This window comes from Aspergillus heteromorphus (genome assembly GCF_003184545.1).
Source record: "Aspergillus heteromorphus CBS 117.55 chromosome Unknown BO70scaffold_3, whole genome shotgun sequence".
Classification (NCBI taxonomy): domain Eukaryota; kingdom Fungi; phylum Ascomycota; class Eurotiomycetes; order Eurotiales; family Aspergillaceae; genus Aspergillus; species Aspergillus heteromorphus.
In genome coordinates this window covers 1,337,115-1,358,137 of record NW_020290408.1, presented here as the reverse complement: position 1 = coordinate 1,358,137, position 21,023 = coordinate 1,337,115, and the positions used below count along the sequence as shown (strand labels likewise).

Sequence of the window (21,023 nt, the reverse complement as noted above, 5' to 3'; positions counted from 1 at the left end):
CCAGCACGGGGTGACGGAGGCAGCAGGCGGGCGGGCGGTACCTTACGTCCATGTGTCGCGAACGGAGCTCCCCTCAGTCAAGTCATCTTCTTTCTTCTTACCACTGCTTCCTGCCACCTTTCCTTCAAACAATATACTTTCCTGTCCATACCCGGTATCGGTTCTTGCGTCATCACAACATACACACATACTATTCTCTAGTATCTAATTATCTGGCCTCTCGATCCGTTGACTCAACGCAACAGCTGCCGGCAGCATCGCATCGTCCTCGCCACGCTCAACTGCATGCGCCCTCCTCGGCATTGACTACACATCCCGCACTTTTTCGTCTTAACCGCTCACTTTCCTTTGGTACAAGATGTTTAATCGCCCCTCTGTTCCGAACCCTTTCGCCCGCCCCTCTCGAGGGGACGGTTATTCGGACCCCAACCAGGCTCCCAGGCCTGGGGCAAGGTATGAACGTCACACCAAGCTGTCACAAGTTCACGGTGGCTGATGTGATCTTTGGAATATAGTCCCGCTGGATACGGTGCCTCGCCGCAGAGACCCCCGCATATGCCTCCGAGAGATCAGTATAGGGAGAAGCCCGGGAGCTCCGGCCAGGCGTGGACGCTACGACCCGCAAAGAGCCCGGATAATACGTATACGTTCGGCAACTTGTATGTTGAGGATATCTAGAGTTCTGTAGCTTTTCACTCTCTGACTATGGTTAGGGTTGCCGTTTCGACCCAGGAATTCCCGCCCCATCGCGATGGCAGTGACCTCCTGCTTCTTATAAACGATCTCTATGTCTTCTCCGCTCGCCCACTGGACGGGTTCCCGCCGGGACATATTAGCATGTCGGATCCTCAGCGGACATGGGCTGGTGTTGCCTTCACGGATGCTGTTAAGGTGCAGATATACGATCCGTTCAGCGGGGGTGGACAAGCATACGTCGGCTCTACAGACATCGAAGTGGGATTTGCTGGGAAAAAGAGGGTCGAGACCCCTTACGACCAAGACGAGCTGGGCAATGCCGTGATCAGGGTACGTCCCCTTGGTCCCAGTTGAACAGAAATTAGTTACTAACTGGCGTAGAATTTCCAAAACCAAATATTCTCCCCGGGTCAGAAGATCCTCATGGATCACCGGAGCATCCCCCTTCTATTGACTGTCAAGACTGTTCAGCGGGTGGATCTGTCTTCCGGGAAACCCGATCCTAACGGTGGACACGTTGAGACGGATCCTACGGCCAGGGGGATCCTTACGAGCCACTCTCAGGTCACCTTCTTCAAGGACGCCCGTACTGGCATCAACTTGAAACCTTCCAACCGCCGACCTGCGGCCAACTCCATCATTCAACCTGACTTCAAGTTTGAGAACATGGGAATTGGTGGTCTTGATTCCGAATTTAGCACGATTTTCCGTCGTGCCTTCGCATCGCGTATCTTTCCCCCGGGGCTGGTGGAGAAGCTCGGACTCCAGCACGTCAAGGGTATCTTGCTCTACGGGCCTCCGGGAACGGGTAAGACTTTGATTGCTCGACAAATTGGGAAGATGTTGAACGCCAGGGAGCCTAAGGTCATCAATGGACCAGAAGTGCTGAACAAGTATGTTGGTCAGTCAGAGGAGAACATCCGGAAGCTATTCGCGGATGCAGAGAAGGAATACAAGGAGAAGGGTGAAGAAAGTGGCCTGCACATCATCATCTTTGACGAGTTGGATGCTGTCTGTAAGCAACGTGGCAGTGGAGCAGGTGGTGGTACCGGCGTGGGCGACAGTGTGGTGAACCAGTTACTTTCCAAGCTCGATGGTGTCGACCAGCTCAACAACATTCTGCTCATCGGTATGACTAACAGGAAAGACATGATCGATGAAGCGTTGTTGCGTCCTGGCCGTCTTGAAGTCCATATGGAAATCTCTCTCCCCGATGAGAGCGGTCGAGCCCAGATTCTCAAGATCCACACCCAGAAGATGCGGGACAACGATGTGATGGATGATGACGTTGATCTGCCCGAGCTGTCCTTGATGACCAAGAACTTCTCCGGTGCTGAGATTGCTGGTCTGGTCAAATCTGCGTCCTCTTTCGCATTTTCCCGGCATATCAAAGTTGGCACGATGGCTAGCATCAGTGACGATGTTGTGAACATGAAGGTCAACCGAGCTGACTTTCACCATGCACTTGAGGAGGTTAAACCTGCCTTCGGTGTCTCCGAAGAGGAGCTGTCGAGCCGCATACAGTACGGCATTATCCACTTCTCGCCCACAATCAATGAAATCATGAAGGAGGGAGAGCTTTTCGTGAAACAAGTTGGCAATGCTGAATCCACACCCCTGTTCTCTGTCCTGCTGCACGGTCCCACCGCAAGTGGCAAGACTGCCCTTGCAGCTCGGATCGCCATCGATTCCGGCTTCCCCTTCATCAAACTGATTAGCCCCGAAGACATGGTTGGATTCAGCGAGATGGCCAAGGTCCAACACATCAGCAAAATCTTCGACGATGCCTACAAGAGTCAGACGAGTGTGGTTGTCGTTGACAACATTGAGAGACTCATCGAGTGGGTTCCTATCGGCCCTCGCTTTAGCAACACTATCTTGCAGACCTTGATGGTTTTCTTGAGGAAGCAGCCTGCGAAGGGAAGGCGACTGTTGGTTCTGGCAACCACCACAGAGAGAGCCGTGCTGAAGCAACTGGACCTGTATAACTCCTTCAATGCCGACATTAGGGTACCCACTGTCATGACCTACGAGGAGCTGAAGTACATCATGAAGAAGTCCGAGGCATTCGACGATCAAGAAGTCGAACAGGCGCTCGAAGGCATTGGTAGCATCTCAGATGATAACACCACTATTGGAGTGGGTGTGCAGAAGGTGCTCCTTGGCATTGAGACGGCCAAGCAGGATGTGGACAAAGTTGGACGTTTTGTGCGCGTCATTAACAGGGCGATGGAAGAGGAGCGTTCTTTTGCTTAAAGTATTTTGATGGTGACGGAGGAGTGAATTCTCCGGTATATCTTTACTACATTGGCTAGTTAACATGTATATCTGAATGGCAGGTATTAATTATGACAATAATATGGTCATTCACTGTATACTGCAGTGCTCGTCCGGCATGTGATAATAGATGAATGGGCGTGTGTCCCTTGATGTGGTGGCTTGGGGGGGAGGTTCCAATTCAGTCACAGGAAACCGCCCATTGTACTGTGAAGTAGTCTCTCTTAACTTCTTTTTTCCCACCTTCCCTTTATAAACCCAGCCACCTCTCACTCCTCACACCTCTCTCCTTCAGTTTAACTAAACGCTCGCCCCATCACGTTTTCTTCTCCATAATCCCACTCATCCAAACAGCCCATCATGATGTCCTGTGCTACTGAGCCTAAGCAGATCCTGAAAAGAGAGATCTCCCTGCGAGAGTGGGAACACATCCAAGAATGGGCTCCTGAGACTCTGAAACACTACACTCTCCCCAAGTCCGTCGTTCTTCAGATGAACTTCCCCCCGGTCCAGCACCAAACCGTGGCCAGCCCACCCCAAGACCAGAGCCCCCGTCGCTTCAAGCCTCGTACATCGTCCCTCTTCGAAGAATGGAAGTCGCAGGCCAACCAGGGCGACGACACAAACGGCACTCCCATCGCTCCAGCCCGCAAGGAAAACAAGGCTGACAAGACTGACAAGACGGCCCCTCCTGTTGCGGATGTCAAAGTTACCGACAAGCAGTCTGGTGATGCTCGACCTCCATCGGCTGGAGTGGACTCAAAGCGTCATTCGCAGGACTCTATCAGGAGCAAGGTTTCGAACAACAGTGAGTAGTGTGGTCGTTTCCCTTCTCTCTCTGATAGTCTAGTTCTGACCGTCTGTTTCTCTCTGTCCAGGCCACTATGCGAAGCCGACCGTGGCTGCGAGCAATCGGTCTAACAATGTGTCTGTGTCTGCTGCCAAGGTGATTCCTGGTAACAAAGCGACGCCTGCTACCAAAGTGACGTCTGCTATCAAAGAGCTGCCTGCTACTAAAGCGGTGCCTGATACCAAAGCGGTGCCTGATACCAAAGCGGTGCCTGCTAGCAAAGCGGTGCCTGCTGTTAAAGTGACACCTCGAGCACTGGAGCAGCATAACAAGAGTAGATCTCCGGAGGCCCAGCACAGATCCCGTTCCGATACTGTCTATGTGACTCCGACTGGCGTTCGCTTCCGGGCAAATGAGCTAGCCAGGTGGTCTGGTGGAATGAAGAACCGAGGCAAGGCTACGGTCTACTTCCGTCCGAGCTTCATTGAAAATCCGTGGAGCAACATGAAGCCTATTCTGACTTCGTTCCTTGATCGCTACTGGTGAGGCTTCGTGTTGCTTCTCAGATAGTGTTGGAAGATGACTGATTCGTTCCGTAATATAGATTCAAACGGTACCACGAATTAGTTATTGACGGAAGGGCTTGACTTTAGGGGATGACTAAACTTCTTGATCTGTTTAATGCGTCTTTCGTTGTACCTGGTGGATTTTCCGAGGTCCTAAGATCGATCGTACTTGCAAGGTACTGGACATGGAAGGATCACACAAGGAACACAAGGGATGAGATCTGGCAAGATTGATGGTTAAAATCACATGGGTCGCGAATACAAAGTGGGCAGTGGGCTAGTGGCTACAGATTGCTATGCGTTTATAAAGCACCCACTCGGCATGACGATAACAGGGCGGTTGGAATAAAGCTGATAGTATGAACAGACTTGTTTCAAAGTCATGTCAACTTGAGTACAATCATACCTTAGAGCCTTACGCTCCATCATCAATTCCATACTTGTACTGCGTCCTGAAGTCTGACGAGCTGGTAGACAAGAGGTCCATGGTCGAGTAGTCCAGATCCAAATATAGATCCTCCTCCCCGTGCCCCTGACCCTGCAATCCCACGCCCAACGCAACCTCCCTCTCCGGCCCAGAAAAAGAAAACATCTACACATATGTGGATTCAGGTCCATTTCGCTTAACAAGGGAAAGAAAACATTAGAGTGTTACTAGTTACGACACAATCTTGAGTGCGCTCTTTCCGTTTCTTTCCTCGACCCTCGCTGAACAGGCAGGTATGACGACACTGGTTTGGCGATGGATGGTCCGACTCCTCTTTTGTCGCAGGTTCCTATTTCAGGGGCAGTGACCGAGCACTATCCCCCTACTTATTTACCACCGTCCTTCCTCCCTCCATAACTTCATTGCCTCCTGTTCGCTTTCGCCCCCAATCTCCACATGTCGGGCTATTTGATCTATTTATCCTTGGTGTGGGTATATTCTTAGACTGCATTCTTCTGGTGCTCTGTCCAATAGACTAGGCGTCTACTCCACTCCACGCGTTCGATGAGCTAGTTTACCTCCCCTTACCCCTCCTGATATCTCTGAAAGCTAACAACCTAATCAGTACCTGTTTCATTGGCCTCACTACTGACTAGGACCAGGGTCTCGGTTGAAGTGACGCGTCGGGTCGGGATACTACCCCCAGTTCCTGTGTTCGGGGTCACGACATCACACCTTGTGCGTGGACCGGCTACTACACGTACATCGGATGCTCCACTAGCCCCCAGCTTGCATCTGCCACGTTTACAAACACAGTCACGCTACGCTAGCCCGGCACTCATGCAGGAACCACGCGACTTGACGTCTGCACGCCCCAGACCCGGGTCGTGGCAGAGCGGCCGTTTTCCGCGCAAAAGCGGCAGCCAAAGGCATCCCGAAATAAAGGGTGGAGCGGAGCAGGCGGCACAAGCATGTCCGCTGGCGGAGTGGGCCGGTTCCGCTCCTCCAGTGTGGTGGGGTATGGGGGGGGGATGCTGAACAGTCAGCAGGGGATAGTCGTGACAATGACATAACTGGCCCACATTTGGGCATTTTCACATGGTAAGATCTTTGAACTCCAGAGAAGCTTTCCACGGGTGGTATGCGTTGCTTGGAATGCTGCCTGCGCCCCAGTTCCACTGGCATGCACACAGCAGGATACCTCAGGGGGCCGTGCCACGATCCCCCGAGTCCATCCCGCCAAGGGTGATCAAGTGAGATTCCGGGACTGGCACATGACTGAGCCCCTGTTTGTCACAAGCCGGCCTGTGGCGTGATTGTGACCTTCGCTATCAATTCGGCGGGTCCAGGCCGAGCGAATGGTGGGCACCCTTGCACGTGGATCGCACGCACCTTGATAAACCAGGACTTCGTCCGCAGCTGCTGAATGATCCAGGACACGGGAAACCTGAGAATGAAAAATGCATTCCATCGTATCTGGCGCATTATTGAAATATGCCGCATTCACAAATACAAAGTGCGCCTGAGAAAAAGCAACATGTACCATCCCAAATATCTCAGCAGTACCAAGATATCAACCCATTGACCAAGCACGCCTGAACCAAAACCTGCAAAACGATTTTACCCAAGAGGTAGCTGTCGCTATCTTTACCAAATGTGTACCTCCCAAATTGCGAACAGAAAAGAAATGGCGCTGCGGACGAGATCGACCCGCTGGCTGGAGTTCGGTTGTCTTAATCGGCAAAGGTGTACTTCTTGGACGCTCGCCGATATTCTTCGGGATACGCATTCTCGGCTTTTGTTTTCAAGGCACTAGTGTTTCGAAATCCGTCAGCATCAGACTCATCATTCGTTTGCTCGTCTGCAGCCACAATGCCAAGAGTGTTCTCGACGGCGGAGCGCGGCGGACACGTGCACCCCGTCGGCGGGGCGGAATCCGTTGACTATCGTCGTGTGGATCTTGCATGAGGTTCCAAAGTGAAGACTGCAAGACTCACTTTACGCGCTTCTGGGTCCATTCCAGATCCCGCTTGGTCTCCCGAGCAACTTTGATCCCCTCGTTGAACGTGGAGCGAACACCCTTCAAGCGACGCTGGGCGAGAGCCTGCAGCTCTAGAAGCTCTCGCTGCTTAGCATTCAGTTGACCGGAGCTGTTCAACTGCTGTCAGCTTGATGTCCTTGAGAGCCCACCCCGGTCCGGAAAGCCATGCGAGTTTGACTGGCACACAAAACCAATTTCCACCAAATTTCGCAACAGGACTACTCACGCTTGGGCCTGCATCGCCAATCCCCTATCCAGTGGCGTGGGGTCAAACACATCCTGCATGCGGTCGTTCAGAACGTCGACAACGTCCACCCCAGAGTACGAGGCGGAACTGGACTCATAATCGCCACTGATGCTTCCGGAGCCGTAGCTGAACCCGGCGGAGGTGCGGCTGCCGACGGTGGTGCTGGTATCGGAGAGCTCAGGAGGAGATCCTGACACTCTGCTGATGGGGTGAAAGCTGGCTAGGGCCGGGGCCTTGGAGGGGACGTTGATGGGAAGAGAAGGAGCCTGGTAGTGATGGGTCGCCATTGTGGGATGTCTTATCTCTCGCGTGCGAGCAGTGAACAGTGAGAAGAAGATGGAATGAGGACAACAATTGGTCAAGTGGCAAAGCAGAGCCGAGGAGGATCAGCACCCTTATCAAGAAGGAAGTGTCAAGGGGTAAGAGGCAAGGTCACCGGAGAGGATCTGATGGCAGGATTGAAATAGAAGCAGAACTTGGAAAGGGATGGAAAAGAAAGAAGGAGGAGAACAAGAGGACAAAGGAAGAGAAGAGGGTTTATATATCCCTCACCGGAGAGTCTTCCATCCGGCGGAAAGGTCCATGACGAGGACGGTGACCTCAATCGAATGGGGGGGAGGGGAGAGGATGGGATGGGCGATTGATCCATTGGGCATTGGACCATTCCGGGGGACTTTCTTCCCACCCCCCCTCGACCCTCACCCTCCCATTTCCTCCAGTCTCTCCAATCCCAACCCCCCAATTCCGCCCGTCCCTCCATTTCTGGCCGCCAATTCGCTCCTTCTTCCGAATCGACCCCGCTCTGGCTGGGAAGACGAAATTTAGGGAAGATTGGTGAATGGCCGGAGACTGGTCCAGCCCGTTCATTCCTCCTCCACTCACCCCCCAGTCCGCCCTCCCGTGGCAATTTTTCGGGCATCTAGTTTTCCTCGGGTCCAAATCTCTTCCCTCGGGTTGAAATGGGCTAGTGCGGGCATCAGAGATATATAAAAGGGGCGCCTGATGGCATGAGCTCGCTCAGATATGACCTTAGATCTGCTCCTCGCCGGATATGCGGGATTACTTGGCTCCTCTCCCACCGGGGTCTTCTTTATCAAGTTGTCTTGTTTCCGTTCTCTCTCACCTGTCTGATTGGGGACTTGGGGGTATTGCTGCCTATTCTACCTTTTTTTTCGTCCTGCATTACTCCCCGTCCCGTCCATGGGGCCCCGTGGCCATCAGCCCTCGTCAATATCAGGAGGCTGGGTGGCTGGGAAAGCTTGTGCGCTGCAGTTAAGGCTGGCCTAGGATTCATTCGACTGGGCAACCGCCGAGTGTGATAAGAGTTGCGTGACTACGGAGTCGCCGTATCATGAGACATCCAATCGCTGTTTCTTACCAAGTATATTGCCGTTGTTGTTGAGAAATTGGGATTGGTTCGTCATGTCTAGTTTGACGATCCGTGGTCAAAAGCCTCACTTGTCGCCGCGCGTCCTGTCATTCAAATGGTGTTGTGTTGGCAAATATACAAGCATCGGGCTGGGAAGCATTTCCGGGGAAGAGAACGCCGTGAGTCCTTTGCATTGATCTGATTTTTTTGGGGCGTCGGGAATTAACCCAACATCATATGAGTCGAAACTGCAAGGCACGGAGATTTGCAATGGATCAAGACATGGGCTGACGAAATCACAGGAATTGCAATATCAGAGAAAGGCCGGAGTCGAGGATTATAGATTGGCGTTGGACATCTCTGCATATGCTTGGGGGGACCGGGGGTGGGGGTAAAAAGAAAGAAAAAAGACTAAAGGAGACACGAAGGATGCGCAAAGAACCGGCGCTGCGTTTCTCAAATCCTCACGGTCATACTATCTCGGCCCAGCAACCCAAGATCGCTCGAGTGGCACGGCAGGGCAGAAATTGGCCCCTGAAAGGAAAGGAAACCGTGTAACGGACAGGGTTCCTTCCTTGTGCCGAACAGATGACGTGCGAAAGGCGAAAGGACGAAAGCGATCCAGGATTCCGGATCCTGCGAGGGCTTCCTAGTCCGCTTATCGGCGGCTGGCTGTTCTGCTTCCTTGCGCATGAAAATATCGTCTGGCAACGAAAGAAGGCCGGCACACGGGACCCCAACGGCCGCAAGCGCTCTAGACGCCGCCAACGTGGAACTTCGACGCCGACTGGGGCAGAGTGGGCCTCTGCAAAAGCAGCGCGACGGTCGTGCATGTTGCAAAGGGGATTATCCTTCAGAGGCTTTGGGATGATGGGTCACCGCAGGCAAACCCGATGGATTTCTACTTGGAACCAAGTACAGCCATAGCCTTGATACCCAAAGGCCGAACTGATTATCTTGAGGTACAAGGGTGACCAAAGAGAAGATGCGATGAAGAGGAGGGGATGAGAAAAACGAAAAACGAAAAAAAAAAAAAAAACAACAAAACAAAACGCAAGAGCCATTCCGGGACAAACGCCCTGCGCTGGTAGGTTGATCGAAGAGACACAAGGCATGCCTCCACAGTGCCCATGTCCGACTGGGTTGCGAACACCACTCAGGATCTACGCGGGTTCACGGGAAAATCCACCGACAGGCCGGCAGTCGATCGTCCAATATCGACTACTATGACGACCTTTGCTACCTCATCTCGTTGTGAGACTGTTGCCTTACAGGACTGGCCGGACTTTCGTTGGCCCTTTCTCCCAAGCATGCCTGAACACCACCGGAATCGTTTAGACGCAGCAGATCCCGGGTCGATGGCCCCCAGGGGAAAAAAAAGCCTTTTTTCTCTTTGCCCATCAGCCCGACCGGATTACCGGGTAACACAGAAGCCCAACGCAAAGGCAGGCGATATTGTACAAGCTCGCAATTGTGCTTTTTTGTTTTGAACATTATTGTTTGTCTTTCTTTTCTTTTTCCTTGGCCCGGGGTTTGTTTCTTTTCGAGTTTTGATATCCCTCTTCGGAGTTGCGATATATATTCTGTACTTGAATGGAACCTCACTGACAACCAGGTGCATTAAGTACTTGCCAATTTCTTGAGGGCCCGCGGCTCGAGGCCGGCTGCACGGGCGGGCCTGGGACGGCCAGGCTTATGCAACAGGCTGTTCGACATTTGTCTTCGCTGCATCGGCTGCATCGAGCTAAGGCTAGGATAGGATGCCTTGGATGCAGGCCGGGTTATGGCCGCTTTGGTCGTGAGACAAGAGACAACCGACGACCAACTATCCCCGCAGCGGCCACCGTGCCCAACAACCACCGATGCAGACGAGGCCCGTGTCAGGTGTACTTAAGTCACGTCTCTATTGTGGAGGGAGTGCAGCGGATGTGGGGTTGCGAACTGGCGAGGCCCTTCATTCGCCTGCCGTCCGTTTGCTCGCGCCCTTCTTCGCTCACCGCCACATCACAGCTCGTCGGCCGTTGGCCCCGACTAGACTATCATGACGCTGACTACCGAACATCCCTTCTGGCCATTGGGCCCCCTCCTCTCTTCCCCTCGTCGCCCTTTCCAGAACATAGTGGGTTGGGTATTGGCACCAACATTACTACAGACTGCCCGTCACCTATGAGTCTACGGAATCCATACCCGACTGTCCTCGAACCTCCTGCCTGGATCGTTTGAGGCACCCGATCTTCAAGCTGCTGGCTACCATTCAGAATGGGACGAAATGTCAACGTCATCCGTGTACAAGCCCCTCGTCCACCCTCCGTTGGCGCTCGCCAATCTGAAGCTGTCTCGAGCCAGTGGCACTGAATGAGAGATGGGTTTCTTTTCTCATTTTTTTACTGTGTTACCTTTGGCACCTCTGCATTGTCCGGTGTAATCTTCTTTTGCTCGTCTTTTCTTTTCCTACATCGCCCTTGGACCATTTTCGTTTGCATTCCACGGGTCCCCCATACCTCCCTCACAAGACACCGCTCAGCCGCAAATGACCCCCAAGGGAACGAACCGCATGGTTTCCGCCTAAACCAATGCAAGTGTTCCAGTCTCGATATGAACTGCCGTCAGATCGAAAACCGGACTTGCAAACAGAACCAGGCGATGTAAAATCCCAGGTGAGAAGATTCGAAAGATACCTGACCCCTCGCTCATTCAGGTCCCGGCGAGACAACTCGAGGCCGCATACCTTCCGATGACTCGCAAAGCCCGAGACAGCCCCAAAGAGGTACACGCCCCGGGAATGACGATGCCAATGGGAAGTCATGGGAGGGAACCCTCAAAGTCAGACGATCTCAACACCACACCACATACCTCCAGACATTTACCGCCATAAGCGGAGAATGGGATCGAGCAAGCCTTCCGCCTCCCACTGCGCCATTGCACGACTGTCGTCTCCGTCTCCGTCTTCTAGCCAAGCAAGCAGTCGTTGTCATCTGGACCCCCGGAAGAAAGGTTGCACAGGGAAAAGTAGAGAGAAAGTGGGAAGTCACGAATCGCCCTTTCGGAGTTTTTAGACGAGACCGTAGGGGGTCGACTACATGATCTGAAGAGTCAGTCAGGCCAGGGCCGGGAAGGAAGGGATATGGGGTTCACTGACAATGTCGCTTGCTCACCTGACAAGTTCACTGGTTCTTACAGGGAAAGGTATATTCTCGCCTCACCATTGCGCGAGTCAGATCGGCCAAGGTAGGTAGGTAGGTTAAGGTAGGCAAGGTCATGTAGATGTAGGCCTGAGGCAGGCAGGCAGGCAGGCAGGCAGGCAGACAGACAAGACAGAAAGGTAGGTACTCAGTTCAGTAAAAGGCAGGAACGACCGACAGTAGCCGAACACACCCAATAGAATACATTCTTGAAAGTGTTCACCTCCAAGCGAGCCGTACTTCCTTCCCTCCTAGGTATATATCTCTCCTGCGTTCCTTCGTATTCTTTCGACTTACTTCCCCCTAAAAACCCCCTTACCTTGCCAGACAACCAACCCAATAAGTACAGTACTCCTCGCATAAATCACCTGCGAGTCTACCTTAATGACACCTTCCCTCTTTTGGATGCCTCTTAGGCAATAATGATAATATTGACAGACTTACTCTACTTTTCTATTCCGATCGGAAGGAGGAAGCCTTTCCCTAAGCATCGCGGCACCACGACACCACGACACCACGGCACCATACTTTGATGCGATGCGATGCGATGTGGTGTAATGTGTGTGGTGTGATGCAAGACAATGTAATGCAATGAGGCGTACTCCAGGCGCAGGGGGTATCAAGTGTAAAGAGTAAAGTGTAAGAGTAACTAAAGTGTCAAGAGTAAAATAAAGGTATGATATGACGTAAAGATATAGATAGGATGTAAGTGAAGTGAAGTGGAGTGGAGTAGAGTAATCAACAATTCCATTCCAGTCCAGTCCATATGCCGACAATAGAAACAAAAGGGAAAAAAGAAAAGAAGATAAAATAAAATGGAATGGGGGGGGTACAGACTCCATCGTCTCACGAAAAACCAGGGAGGAAATGCATACTATGTCATGCTAACCAAATTCAACAACCTATCCATTCAATTCAATTCAATTCACACCATTGATCCAATCCAACCGTCAACGAATTGATTAGTCGATCAATTAACCAAGCAAGCCGAACGAATCTGGGGATCCCGAAATGCATGGAAGGGAGATAGAAAGAAAAAGAAGAAAGATATTATAGCTAACTAGCCCGGGCGGCGGGGGTATATCACTATAAGGAAGAGGAATCGAGAACATCTACTACTCAAGAAAGGAGCAACACAGGGGAAGAGAAAGATAGATAGAGGTAGTGGGAGGAAGGGATGGAAGGAAGTGAGAGGGAGGAAAGGAGAAAGGGGCGGGTGGGATATGGAGGGAGGAGTAATAAAAAGGCTCTGTTATCTGCAAATACAATTCCAGAAGTTAAAAAGTCGTGCTCAAAAGCTGGTATCGGGGGAAGCCACGCGCGGAACGGGGAGCAGGGCTTCACAGGAAGAAGACGATGGAGAGAGAGAGAGAACTGCTCAATAAAATCCGAGAACTGACGCCATGAAACGAGGTCGAAGGTCCAAAGAACAACAACAAGCCTGAAAGTCCGGCCCCGTGATGCTGAAAGGTATCAATCAATCAAACGTTGAATGCGGAATGCAGATGCGTAGGAATTCCACAACCAGGAAGAGAGCAATAGGTAGACTCATAGAAAGCAAAAGCGAAAACTTGAAATCATCCACAGGCGCCTTCCCATCCGATGGCTCTTGCCAATCCAAGAACCCCATCCCAAGATCGAGAAAAACAATACTGAGTGTGTAGCAAGTACATCATGACACAAAACGGCCGACAATGAAGACCGCAGAGATACGCATTCCGATGGTTAATAGTAGAAGAAACCCGTCAAACGCCTCTTGGTCGATAAAGGTATCCACAAAAACAGGCAGGCTGTCTTACTCCTCGTGGCGAATAGCCTCTTGGTCAGCCTTGAGGCGGTCGCGAAGGAGAAGCAAAGGTCGGTTGGGATCGAGAAGCCCCATCATCATCTTGCCCAAGTCGTTGTGTTTGATGGGCTTGGTGACATAGTCGTTGAAACCGGCCCGTGCAGCGTCCTCGATTTGATCCGTCATTGCATTCGCTGAAAGGGCCATGATTGGTATTTGGGGGTAGTGATTCTTCAATTCCCAACCACGAATCTCACGGCATGTGTCATAACCATTCTTGATCGGCATTTGGATATCACACTGTGAGGGTGAGCAAATCGACTACAATCGGTGAGACATTCATGTACTTACTATGATGAGGGAGTAGTATCCCGGTTCCTTCGAAAATACCATCTCTGTGCACTCCTGGCCATTTGTAGCTGTCTCCGCCATAACTTTGATTTTGTCGAGGTATTTCAACATCACCTGTCACGTGTCAGAGGCGAATGCTAATGAAACCAATGCAAGGGGGCCTACCATGCGATTCGTATCATCGTCCTCAACGAGCAATATCCTATAGCCTTTGTTCCCAATAACCTCTTTCACCATCTTGGACATGGTTTTGAAGTTATTGTTGATCTCTCTTGCCATGTCCTGGTTCCTGTCCTTACTCAGATCGCGTCGGTTGTCGGGGTCGAAGATGGCGGAGAAGGCGGAGGGTTTGACCGGCTTTGGCACTGTATATACACGCTTCCCAGTAGATGCCAGCTCCTTGATCTTTGTATTAATCTGTCGTTTTTGGTAAAGATCCGATATGATGACGAGAGTCGGGGCGGTAGCCGGATCACTCTCTGAAACATATTGAATCACGTCTAGAACATCATCGACACTCGGCAAATTGAGGACTAGATGTGTGAGCTTCGAAAGAGAGTCGTCATTCACCGAGTCTCTCCAATCTTCAGCATCTGGCGTCGAGGCGATAGAGAAAGAAACTTCCAGGGGCACCACCTGCTCAATGTGTTGCTTGATAGCCTTGCGAGTATTATCCAAGGGGCACAGGATAAGTATAGAATACGCGGTTGACGTTTGCTTTGCTTCCGATCCAGTACTTAATTCTGTCGGCTGGGTGGGCGTGGGAGATTCTTCCGTGTGTGGCGGAGAAGGTTGAATCACTGGCGGAGCATCACCGCTGTCGGGCGTTACTGTGTCTGGTAGACCCGGAGTAGAGACGCTGGTCTGGCTTGGGGTGGGTTTGGAAGTGTCGACCTTAGCCAGAGGATCCACCGAGCTGAGATCAGGAGTCGGGAGGGCCGAGGAAAAGGATGATCGGTTGGACAAAGTGCTCGATGGGAGACGTGAAGTGTCTGTGTTGATTCGGGCCTTCGAGAGTGATGATTCGAGAGCGGATGATAGTTCGGCTGAGTCCAGACCTTTATTGTCAAGCAACTCTTTCGAAAAGAGCAGCTTTTTCAGTGAACTAGGCTTCGGTTGCGGTCCAAGGCTCTCGGGGATGTTTTGAAGACTTCGAGGTTCGTCGGGAGATGGCGGCGGCGGAGCGTCCACTTTAACATGGAACGAAAATTTGGCACCTTGACCCTCCTTGCTGCTAGGGGTCAACCTGCCGCCATGCATTTCAACAAGCTGCTTGGACAGAAACAATCCAAGACCACTACCCGCATGCTGCTGCGATCCATTCTGCCCAAGCTGACTGAATCGCTGCATCAGACGTTCCGCGTCTCTCGCACTGAAGCCCTTTCCAGTATCCACGACATCAAAGTTCAGCAGAAGTTCTGTTCTCTTGATATGCGCAGAAGCATCATGGTAAATTGAGCAGCAAATGTGAATCTCTCCTTGGGCAGTGAACTTGACGGCGTTGCCAACAAGATTGATGAGGACTTGTCGAATTCGGAACCTGTCGCCAATTACCATAGGGGGGACATCAACATCCATCAGATAGTTGATCTCGAGACCCTTGTCGATCGCTCGGGATGAAACGGTGTCGATAACATCTTCAATCACAGACCGTACATGGAACCACGAGTTAACTAGCGACATTTTCCCGGCTTCCACTCGGGAAACATCTAGAATATTGTCAACCAGTTCACGTAGATTGGTCGAGCTGTTCTGGATCGTGTCAAGCATTCGCCTTTGATCGGTGTCCAGCTGGGTATCGAGAATGAAGGGAATGGTGCCCAAGATGCCGTTCAGTGGAGTTCGGATTTCGTGGGACATGTTGCTGAAGAATTTGGTTTTCGATTCCATCTGGTTGTTCAGTTGCTGCATAGCTTTGTTGAGCTCCCGCTCGAGATTCTTGCGGTCGTTGATATCGGTGCAAGTTCCGTACCACGAGGCTTCTCCGCTGCCAAAGCTGCTCGTTTCGACACATACCAGGCGAACAAGATGCCACCTGAAATCCCCACCTCTTGACCGTATCCTTATTTCTGTCGAGTAGAAGACACGTCCATTTTCGTCTCTTTGTACAGAGGCAACTCCGCGTCTTACAAGGTCCTCCAATGCAGGTGTAACACCATGGCCAACTTGTTTCTCCTTGGACGTTGTCCCTTCCGCAGCTGCCTCGCCTGACTCAGTGGCGCTCCCATTTTTCTGTGCCTCGGAGAGGTACAGTGAAAGCAAGCCACACTTCTCCAAATCATCGTGATGAACATGCTTTGCAAAGCCAAAGTTCAGTGCTTCTTCAAGCTTCTGACCGGTATACAGGTGCCACTGCTCGTTGACAAATATGAGACCCCTGTATTCAGTCGCTTCGAACACTATTTGCGGGATGGAATTGGAAAATGCTCGGTATTTAGCGTCAGTCGCAAACTTCTCCCTCTCCTGTGTTGCTTTCAACTCAGCAATGTGCTGTTCGTGTATGTCAAGGAATGATCCGATCCAGTACAGCACCTCTCCTGTAGCAGACAGAAGCGGGTTGGCACGGAAAATAAACCAGCGATAAGCCGACTCGTCATTAAAGCGCTTCACGCGCACTCGCTCCGTAAATTGAGACCCAGTCCGTAGAGCATTAGCCCACTCCTGGGACACTTGTTGCCGCTCACTGTTGTGGATGTTTTGCCAAGGATCCCTGAGCTTCTGCTCCTGGGGTTGGCTCCTCCTGTAAGCATCGAATTTCGAATTTGTCCAGATAACCTCACCACTCTGGGGCTTGGCAAGGAAGAGGTGAAGAGGAACTGAGTTCAGCATCAGCTGTGCTACAGTATCGGTGAACGGACGTGGGAGCTCGCGTTGCAAATGAGCGTAGAAGGAGTTCGCTGACGGTTGGCGGGAAGAGGCCTGCGTCGGCGATATAACCGGCGGCGCCCTGATATCCTGCGATGGGGAAATCCCTGTCGGGCTTTGAACCTGCGTGGCCAGTTCTTCATCCATCGGAAGATTTCCGAGGAACTTCCCAGGTGACGTAGGAGTTGAGGTAGTAACGTTCTGTTTCGCCTTTGACAGTCTATTCCGGTGCTGAGTAATTGCGTCTCGGATGTGCTTCGACTGCTGAACATTGAAGTAGCTGTCCACGCCGTCACCGCCGACTCTCGTGGTCAGTCCGGGTGACTCATTGGTATCAATGTGTGCCCCCGTTCCAAGAGTGCTCAAGTCAAATCCAGGTGTACCGATCCCGGGTACAGCAGGGCTAAGTTTCGCCGAATTTGATCTTTCTTCGGGGCTAGAAAGGCTGGCACGTGCTGAAAGAGACCCATCATCCCCTATAGTGTAATGGACATGACCGCTGAGGCCAGCGACAAGCTCCAATTCACTACTCTCATCTGAAAATGTTCCACCGAGACCAAGAAGATGTCCGTATCGAGGAGCCTCGAGTCGAGAAGTCACTTGGCGCTCAAGCTGGCTATATTGTTGAGCTAAACAGAACGAGGTCGTCAGGTGAGGCATGAGATAAGCCAAAGACTTTCTCAGATTCGAGGGATAGGGCATTATTGGTGATAATATTGAGATCACTGCAACGGGAAATCGTAATGTAGATGGTGATGTTTGCTTGGAGCGTCCGGCGTGCAGAAGCGGGATATGGACCACAGATTTGGCCATGTCGACACCAATGGCTTCTAATGGGTTCAGGTTGGAGTAGTCGTGAGGCGGAGGATGCTTTGCGAACGCTTCCTCATCAACAGCGTGGCTCACAAAGAAGGGGTTCTGTTCCGCATGAGCACGAGGTGCTGGGGAAGGCGCTGGAGATTGCGACCAGGGTGATGGTGGTATTTGTTCATATTCGTCGAAAAACTCCATTGCCGGCATCCGCTCTCCCTGGAGACCAAGAACAGTGGGGTTGGATACGGGAACTGTGTGCGGTGGCTGATTGCCGCAGGGTTCGGCGGTGGGCGTGACTTGAATCCTGTCTTCGGGGGTTTCGCAATGAGGTTCATCAATCGCCAAACCCTGTGAATATTCACGAGTCAGAACAACGGGTTCTGTTCGTCCGAACAACTTCACCACGCCAGTTCGCTTGACAAGCGGATCTGTTTCCACCTCCAGGGGTCTTGGTATCGGAAAGACGGCCTGTCGAAGATTGTTCTGCGAAGAGCTCAGCGGCCTGGATGACTGCTCCGGTTCCGTTCCAGCCGGGGTTTCGATGGTACACGTGCGTTTGTTCTCCGGTTTAGACGGGGCCTTAAGACCCCGAAGGTGCTGCGCATCTGTTTCATGCAAATTGTGGTTCTTTCTCTCCTTGCCAAACCCAGCGAAGGAGTGTCGCGACAAAAGGGACGGGCGCTTTGGTGACTTTGCGCTCGAACCATTCGCAAGCGCTTCCGCAGCAGACACTTCATTCCTCCTCGACACGTCCTTGTTCTCCTTTAGGTCATCGTCTCGCGTTGTCGTCGTTCCATCGTACAGATGCCGAGCCTGCGACTCCGTCTCAATATTCCGGTCGAAAACCGCTTTCTGACCCCATGGAACGTTTTCCAGGTCTGTCGCATCACCCGGTACGGCTAGCGACGCCCTCTCAGCTCCATAGTGCGCTTGTAATATGTGGACCACATTCGTCCACCACGCATCGAGACCCGGATCTGCATTCAATCGCAAAGTGAGCTCATATAAATTCGGGCTGGGATAATTTGGGTCCTCGACCACGCTCTTGTAATTGGGCGGGAGAAAAACACTTTGGAAGTGCTGTGTATCTGTTCCTGTCGGCTGCGATTCCTCTGCGAGTTTCGACGACGCCATATGAATCTTCATCTTCTCGGACGGAAGTGTCAATTTGAAAGCACTGCGGTTTATCGGGGATTCCTGCGTGGGTTTCGCTGTAGGCTGCGCCGGCCTTGACGTGGGTTGCGTCTGCATTCTCGGAAACGGATAGGACGGAGTTTGTGAAGGGAAGTTTTCGGGGGTATCTACGGCTCTTATTGTGCCGCCAGAGCCGGTCGAGTCGGAGTAAGAGGCCGAAGGAAGTTCTCCCGAGGAGGAAGTGACTTTGGCAAACGAGACATTGAGAGGCTTCTTTCTTGTCGATCCGGGAGAACTTGGTAGAGGGTCCGTTTGCGACGGCGGGGTTTCTCGATTGGCCGATGAGGTCTGGCTCTGTGATTGTTGCATCTGCTGGTACACAAGCAACTCTTCCATCTGCCGGCGGAGCTCTCTGAGGGTCTGCAAGCTTCGACCCTGGTCCTCCGGGTATTTGCCCGCTTCAGGGCTGTCTTTCTTCGTGGGGGTTTGGATATGGCACGCGTTCGCTGTCTGCTCATGCGACAAAGGACAAGAATGAGAGTTAGCATTCCAGGCACTGTTCTCCGAAATCGCGTCTGCATCGACTGAAAATCCAGCATTTTGAATGGGAATAAAACCAGTTGATTGGGAGGAGTTTCGACGGTGGGAGTGAGGTGCGGCGATAGGCGAAGGGGCCTCGGCCGGCGATGGAAGCGGAGTTGTCCTCATGCTGCGAACTTCCCCCATCCTAAACTCCCTCCACCGCCGGTCAAACAATCAATTCTCCTGGGCGAATCCAACTCCACAGGAGCCAATCGGGGCACTCATCTCTCGGACAAACTGGTCCGCGATGGGGTGAATTTTGTAGGCCGCAGGGCAGGGGAAGACCGGGGTAGCAGAGACAGGAATAATGAAGGTGTGGGGGGGGGGGGGGAGGAGGGTTGGAAAGAAAAAAAAAAGTGGTTCACGCAAGAGGGTGTATATCAAAGGGTAAAAAAAAACACAATACGCAAGAAAGTAATGCGGTGGAAAAGGGGCGGTGGCTTAGAAACAGGAAAGCCAAATGTGGGGGGGGGTAAATAACAGCGAAGAAAAAGAGTAAAACAAAAAAAGGCCCCCGGTGATATTAAACCAAGTGGAAATGGGCAACTTCTGTGTGTGGGGAGGGGGGGGGGGAAGAGGAGGAGGAGAAAAGGATATCAAAAGGGAAAGGCACGAGAGGGAGGGAAGAATGTGTAAGAGGGAAAAAGGTTTTAGCAAAAAAAGGTTGTTTAGTTAGGGAAGGAAAGGGTGACTAAAGCGGTGTATAGCGGAGGGCGTGGTGGTGAGGGAGGAGGACTGGAGGATAAAGAGGAACGGAGGGTGAGGAAGGTTCGACTGATCTGACCTTGCCTTAGAAGCACGCCGGAGCGCTGGAGCAGAGGAGTTTCCTACTGCTGCTACGGACTGACCCAGCAGATCGACGATTTGTGCTGAAGGATGGAAATGGTCCGTCTCCGGGGGTGTCCAGCCTATGACGTAGCCTGGCCCTGGGGGGGTCGTTTTGGCCGAACCCGCGGTAGGTATTGCCTAGTACTTAGCGAAGAGGTAGATAGGGCAGGCCTTGGGAGAGAGGGGTAGAGAGGGGAGAGCAGCGCGCGATGCTGGCTGTTCAAGAAAGCACAAGAATAGGTGATGTTGGATCGGGATGGCTGGCAAAAAGACCGTCAGGCAATACCTCCTCAGTCCTTAGAATGTGGGCGAGGGAGATGGGAGGGAAACGGCGAGCAAAATTGGGAAGGCCGGAAGGGAAGTAGGATAGTCCGCCACTATTGAGCAACGCAACATGGTACAGGGTAAGTGTCAGAGAGGGAGACTGGAGACGGAGAGATGGATTCCAAGTCACCCAAATTTCATCAGAGGGGGGGGGGGGGAGGTTACTACTACTGAGAGGGAGGGAGGGAGTGAGGCTACTACCGGTACTAACCGTTACTGAGTTTGGTAACAGCGATGAATCGGGGGCACTACTGCTAGTACGACCGCCATACAGCCACATCCCTTCCGCTTGCCGGCACCCTCGGACTCCCATGTCACATGATATCACCGAACAAGACTAGTGCCAGGGCATCCATCCTCGGCCTCATTCCCCCCGCCACCACTATGACACCTACAGTCCATGACATGAACTTTAAACCGCCGTACTCAGTCTACGCAGTCTACAGAGTACTGAGTCCTGCATAATTCAGGCTCCCAGAGTACGCATGTACATGCTTACCAACTAGGCATATCACTCCTCAACAAAATCGTTCATTCGATGGATCATGGCAGGCAGAGGCGGCAGTCCCAATGCTTATTATCTCCATGTGACCGCTATATCCCCAGACGCCATCATTCCAAAGTTTCATGGGGGAACCAATCCAGAACTCAGGCGGCTTGAGAGCCTCCTCTTCTGGGCTTGCGGGACCTACTCTTGAAGCTATGATCACCCTTTCGGCGTCCGCGAAGATACCGTTCCTTGTTC

At 52.1% G+C, this 21,023-nt stretch overlaps 7 protein-coding genes across 7 annotated transcripts; 4 read left to right on the top strand and 3 right to left on the bottom strand.

Annotated features, from left to right (window-relative positions):
• Positions 1-114: 114 nt before the first annotated feature.
• BO70DRAFT_308747 (AAA family ATPase SEC18) lies at positions 115-3,072 on the top strand. The gene is made up of 4 exons (XM_025540113.1): positions 115-453; positions 516-659; positions 714-1,026; positions 1,078-3,072. Exons 1-4 carry the CDS (start codon positions 359-361, stop codon positions 2,950-2,952), a joined length of 2,427 nt encoding a protein of 808 aa, XP_025403001.1. The 5' UTR covers positions 115-358; the 3' UTR covers positions 2,953-3,072.
• A 229-nt stretch (positions 3,073-3,301) lies between these two features.
• Positions 3,302-4,309, top strand: BO70DRAFT_415707 (uncharacterized protein; the record flags this gene model as incomplete). Its single annotated transcript, XM_025547378.1, has 2 exons — positions 3,302-3,781; positions 3,852-4,309. The coding sequence occupies exons 1-2, from the start codon at positions 3,334-3,336 to the stop codon at positions 4,307-4,309; spliced, it is 906 nt and encodes a 301-aa protein (XP_025403000.1). The 5' UTR covers positions 3,302-3,333.
• Positions 4,310-5,134: 825 nt separating this feature from the next.
• Positions 5,135-5,900, top strand: BO70DRAFT_135422 (uncharacterized protein). Its single transcript, XM_025538081.1, has 2 exons — positions 5,135-5,324; positions 5,382-5,900. The coding sequence occupies exons 1-2, from the start codon at positions 5,321-5,323 to the stop codon at positions 5,792-5,794; spliced, it is 417 nt and encodes a 138-aa protein (XP_025402999.1). The 5' UTR covers positions 5,135-5,320; the 3' UTR covers positions 5,795-5,900.
• Positions 5,901-6,428: 528 nt separating this feature from the next.
• BO70DRAFT_359160 (KxDL motif-containing protein) lies at positions 6,429-7,526 on the bottom strand. Its single transcript, XM_025542474.1, has 3 exons — positions 7,024-7,526; positions 6,754-6,906; positions 6,429-6,568 (listed from the first exon to the last, which is right to left on the bottom strand). The coding sequence occupies exons 1-3, from the start codon at positions 7,329-7,331 to the stop codon at positions 6,490-6,492; spliced, it is 540 nt and encodes a 179-aa protein (XP_025402998.1). The 5' UTR covers positions 7,332-7,526; the 3' UTR covers positions 6,429-6,489.
• A 2,480-nt stretch (positions 7,527-10,006) lies between these two features.
• On the top strand, positions 10,007-10,900 carry BO70DRAFT_135395 (uncharacterized protein). The gene has a single exon (XM_025538080.1). The coding sequence runs from the start codon at positions 10,109-10,111 to the stop codon at positions 10,634-10,636; it is 528 nt and encodes a 175-aa protein (XP_025402997.1). The 5' UTR covers positions 10,007-10,108; the 3' UTR covers positions 10,637-10,900.
• A 1,020-nt stretch (positions 10,901-11,920) lies between these two features.
• On the bottom strand, positions 11,921-12,604 carry BO70DRAFT_135371 (uncharacterized protein). The gene is made up of 2 exons (XM_025538078.1): positions 12,040-12,604; positions 11,921-11,963 (listed from the first exon to the last, which is right to left on the bottom strand). Exons 1-2 carry the CDS (start codon positions 12,435-12,437, stop codon positions 11,960-11,962), a joined length of 402 nt encoding a protein of 133 aa, XP_025402996.1. The 5' UTR covers positions 12,438-12,604; the 3' UTR covers positions 11,921-11,959.
• A 945-nt stretch (positions 12,605-13,549) lies between these two features.
• pkhB (putative sensor histidine kinase/response regulator) lies at positions 13,550-19,439 on the bottom strand. The gene is made up of 2 exons (XM_025542473.1): positions 13,898-19,439; positions 13,550-13,846 (listed from the first exon to the last, which is right to left on the bottom strand). Exons 1-2 carry the CDS (start codon positions 19,250-19,252, stop codon positions 13,721-13,723), a joined length of 5,481 nt encoding a protein of 1,826 aa, XP_025402995.1. The 5' UTR covers positions 19,253-19,439; the 3' UTR covers positions 13,550-13,720.
• Positions 19,440-21,023: the final 1,584 nt, after the last annotated feature.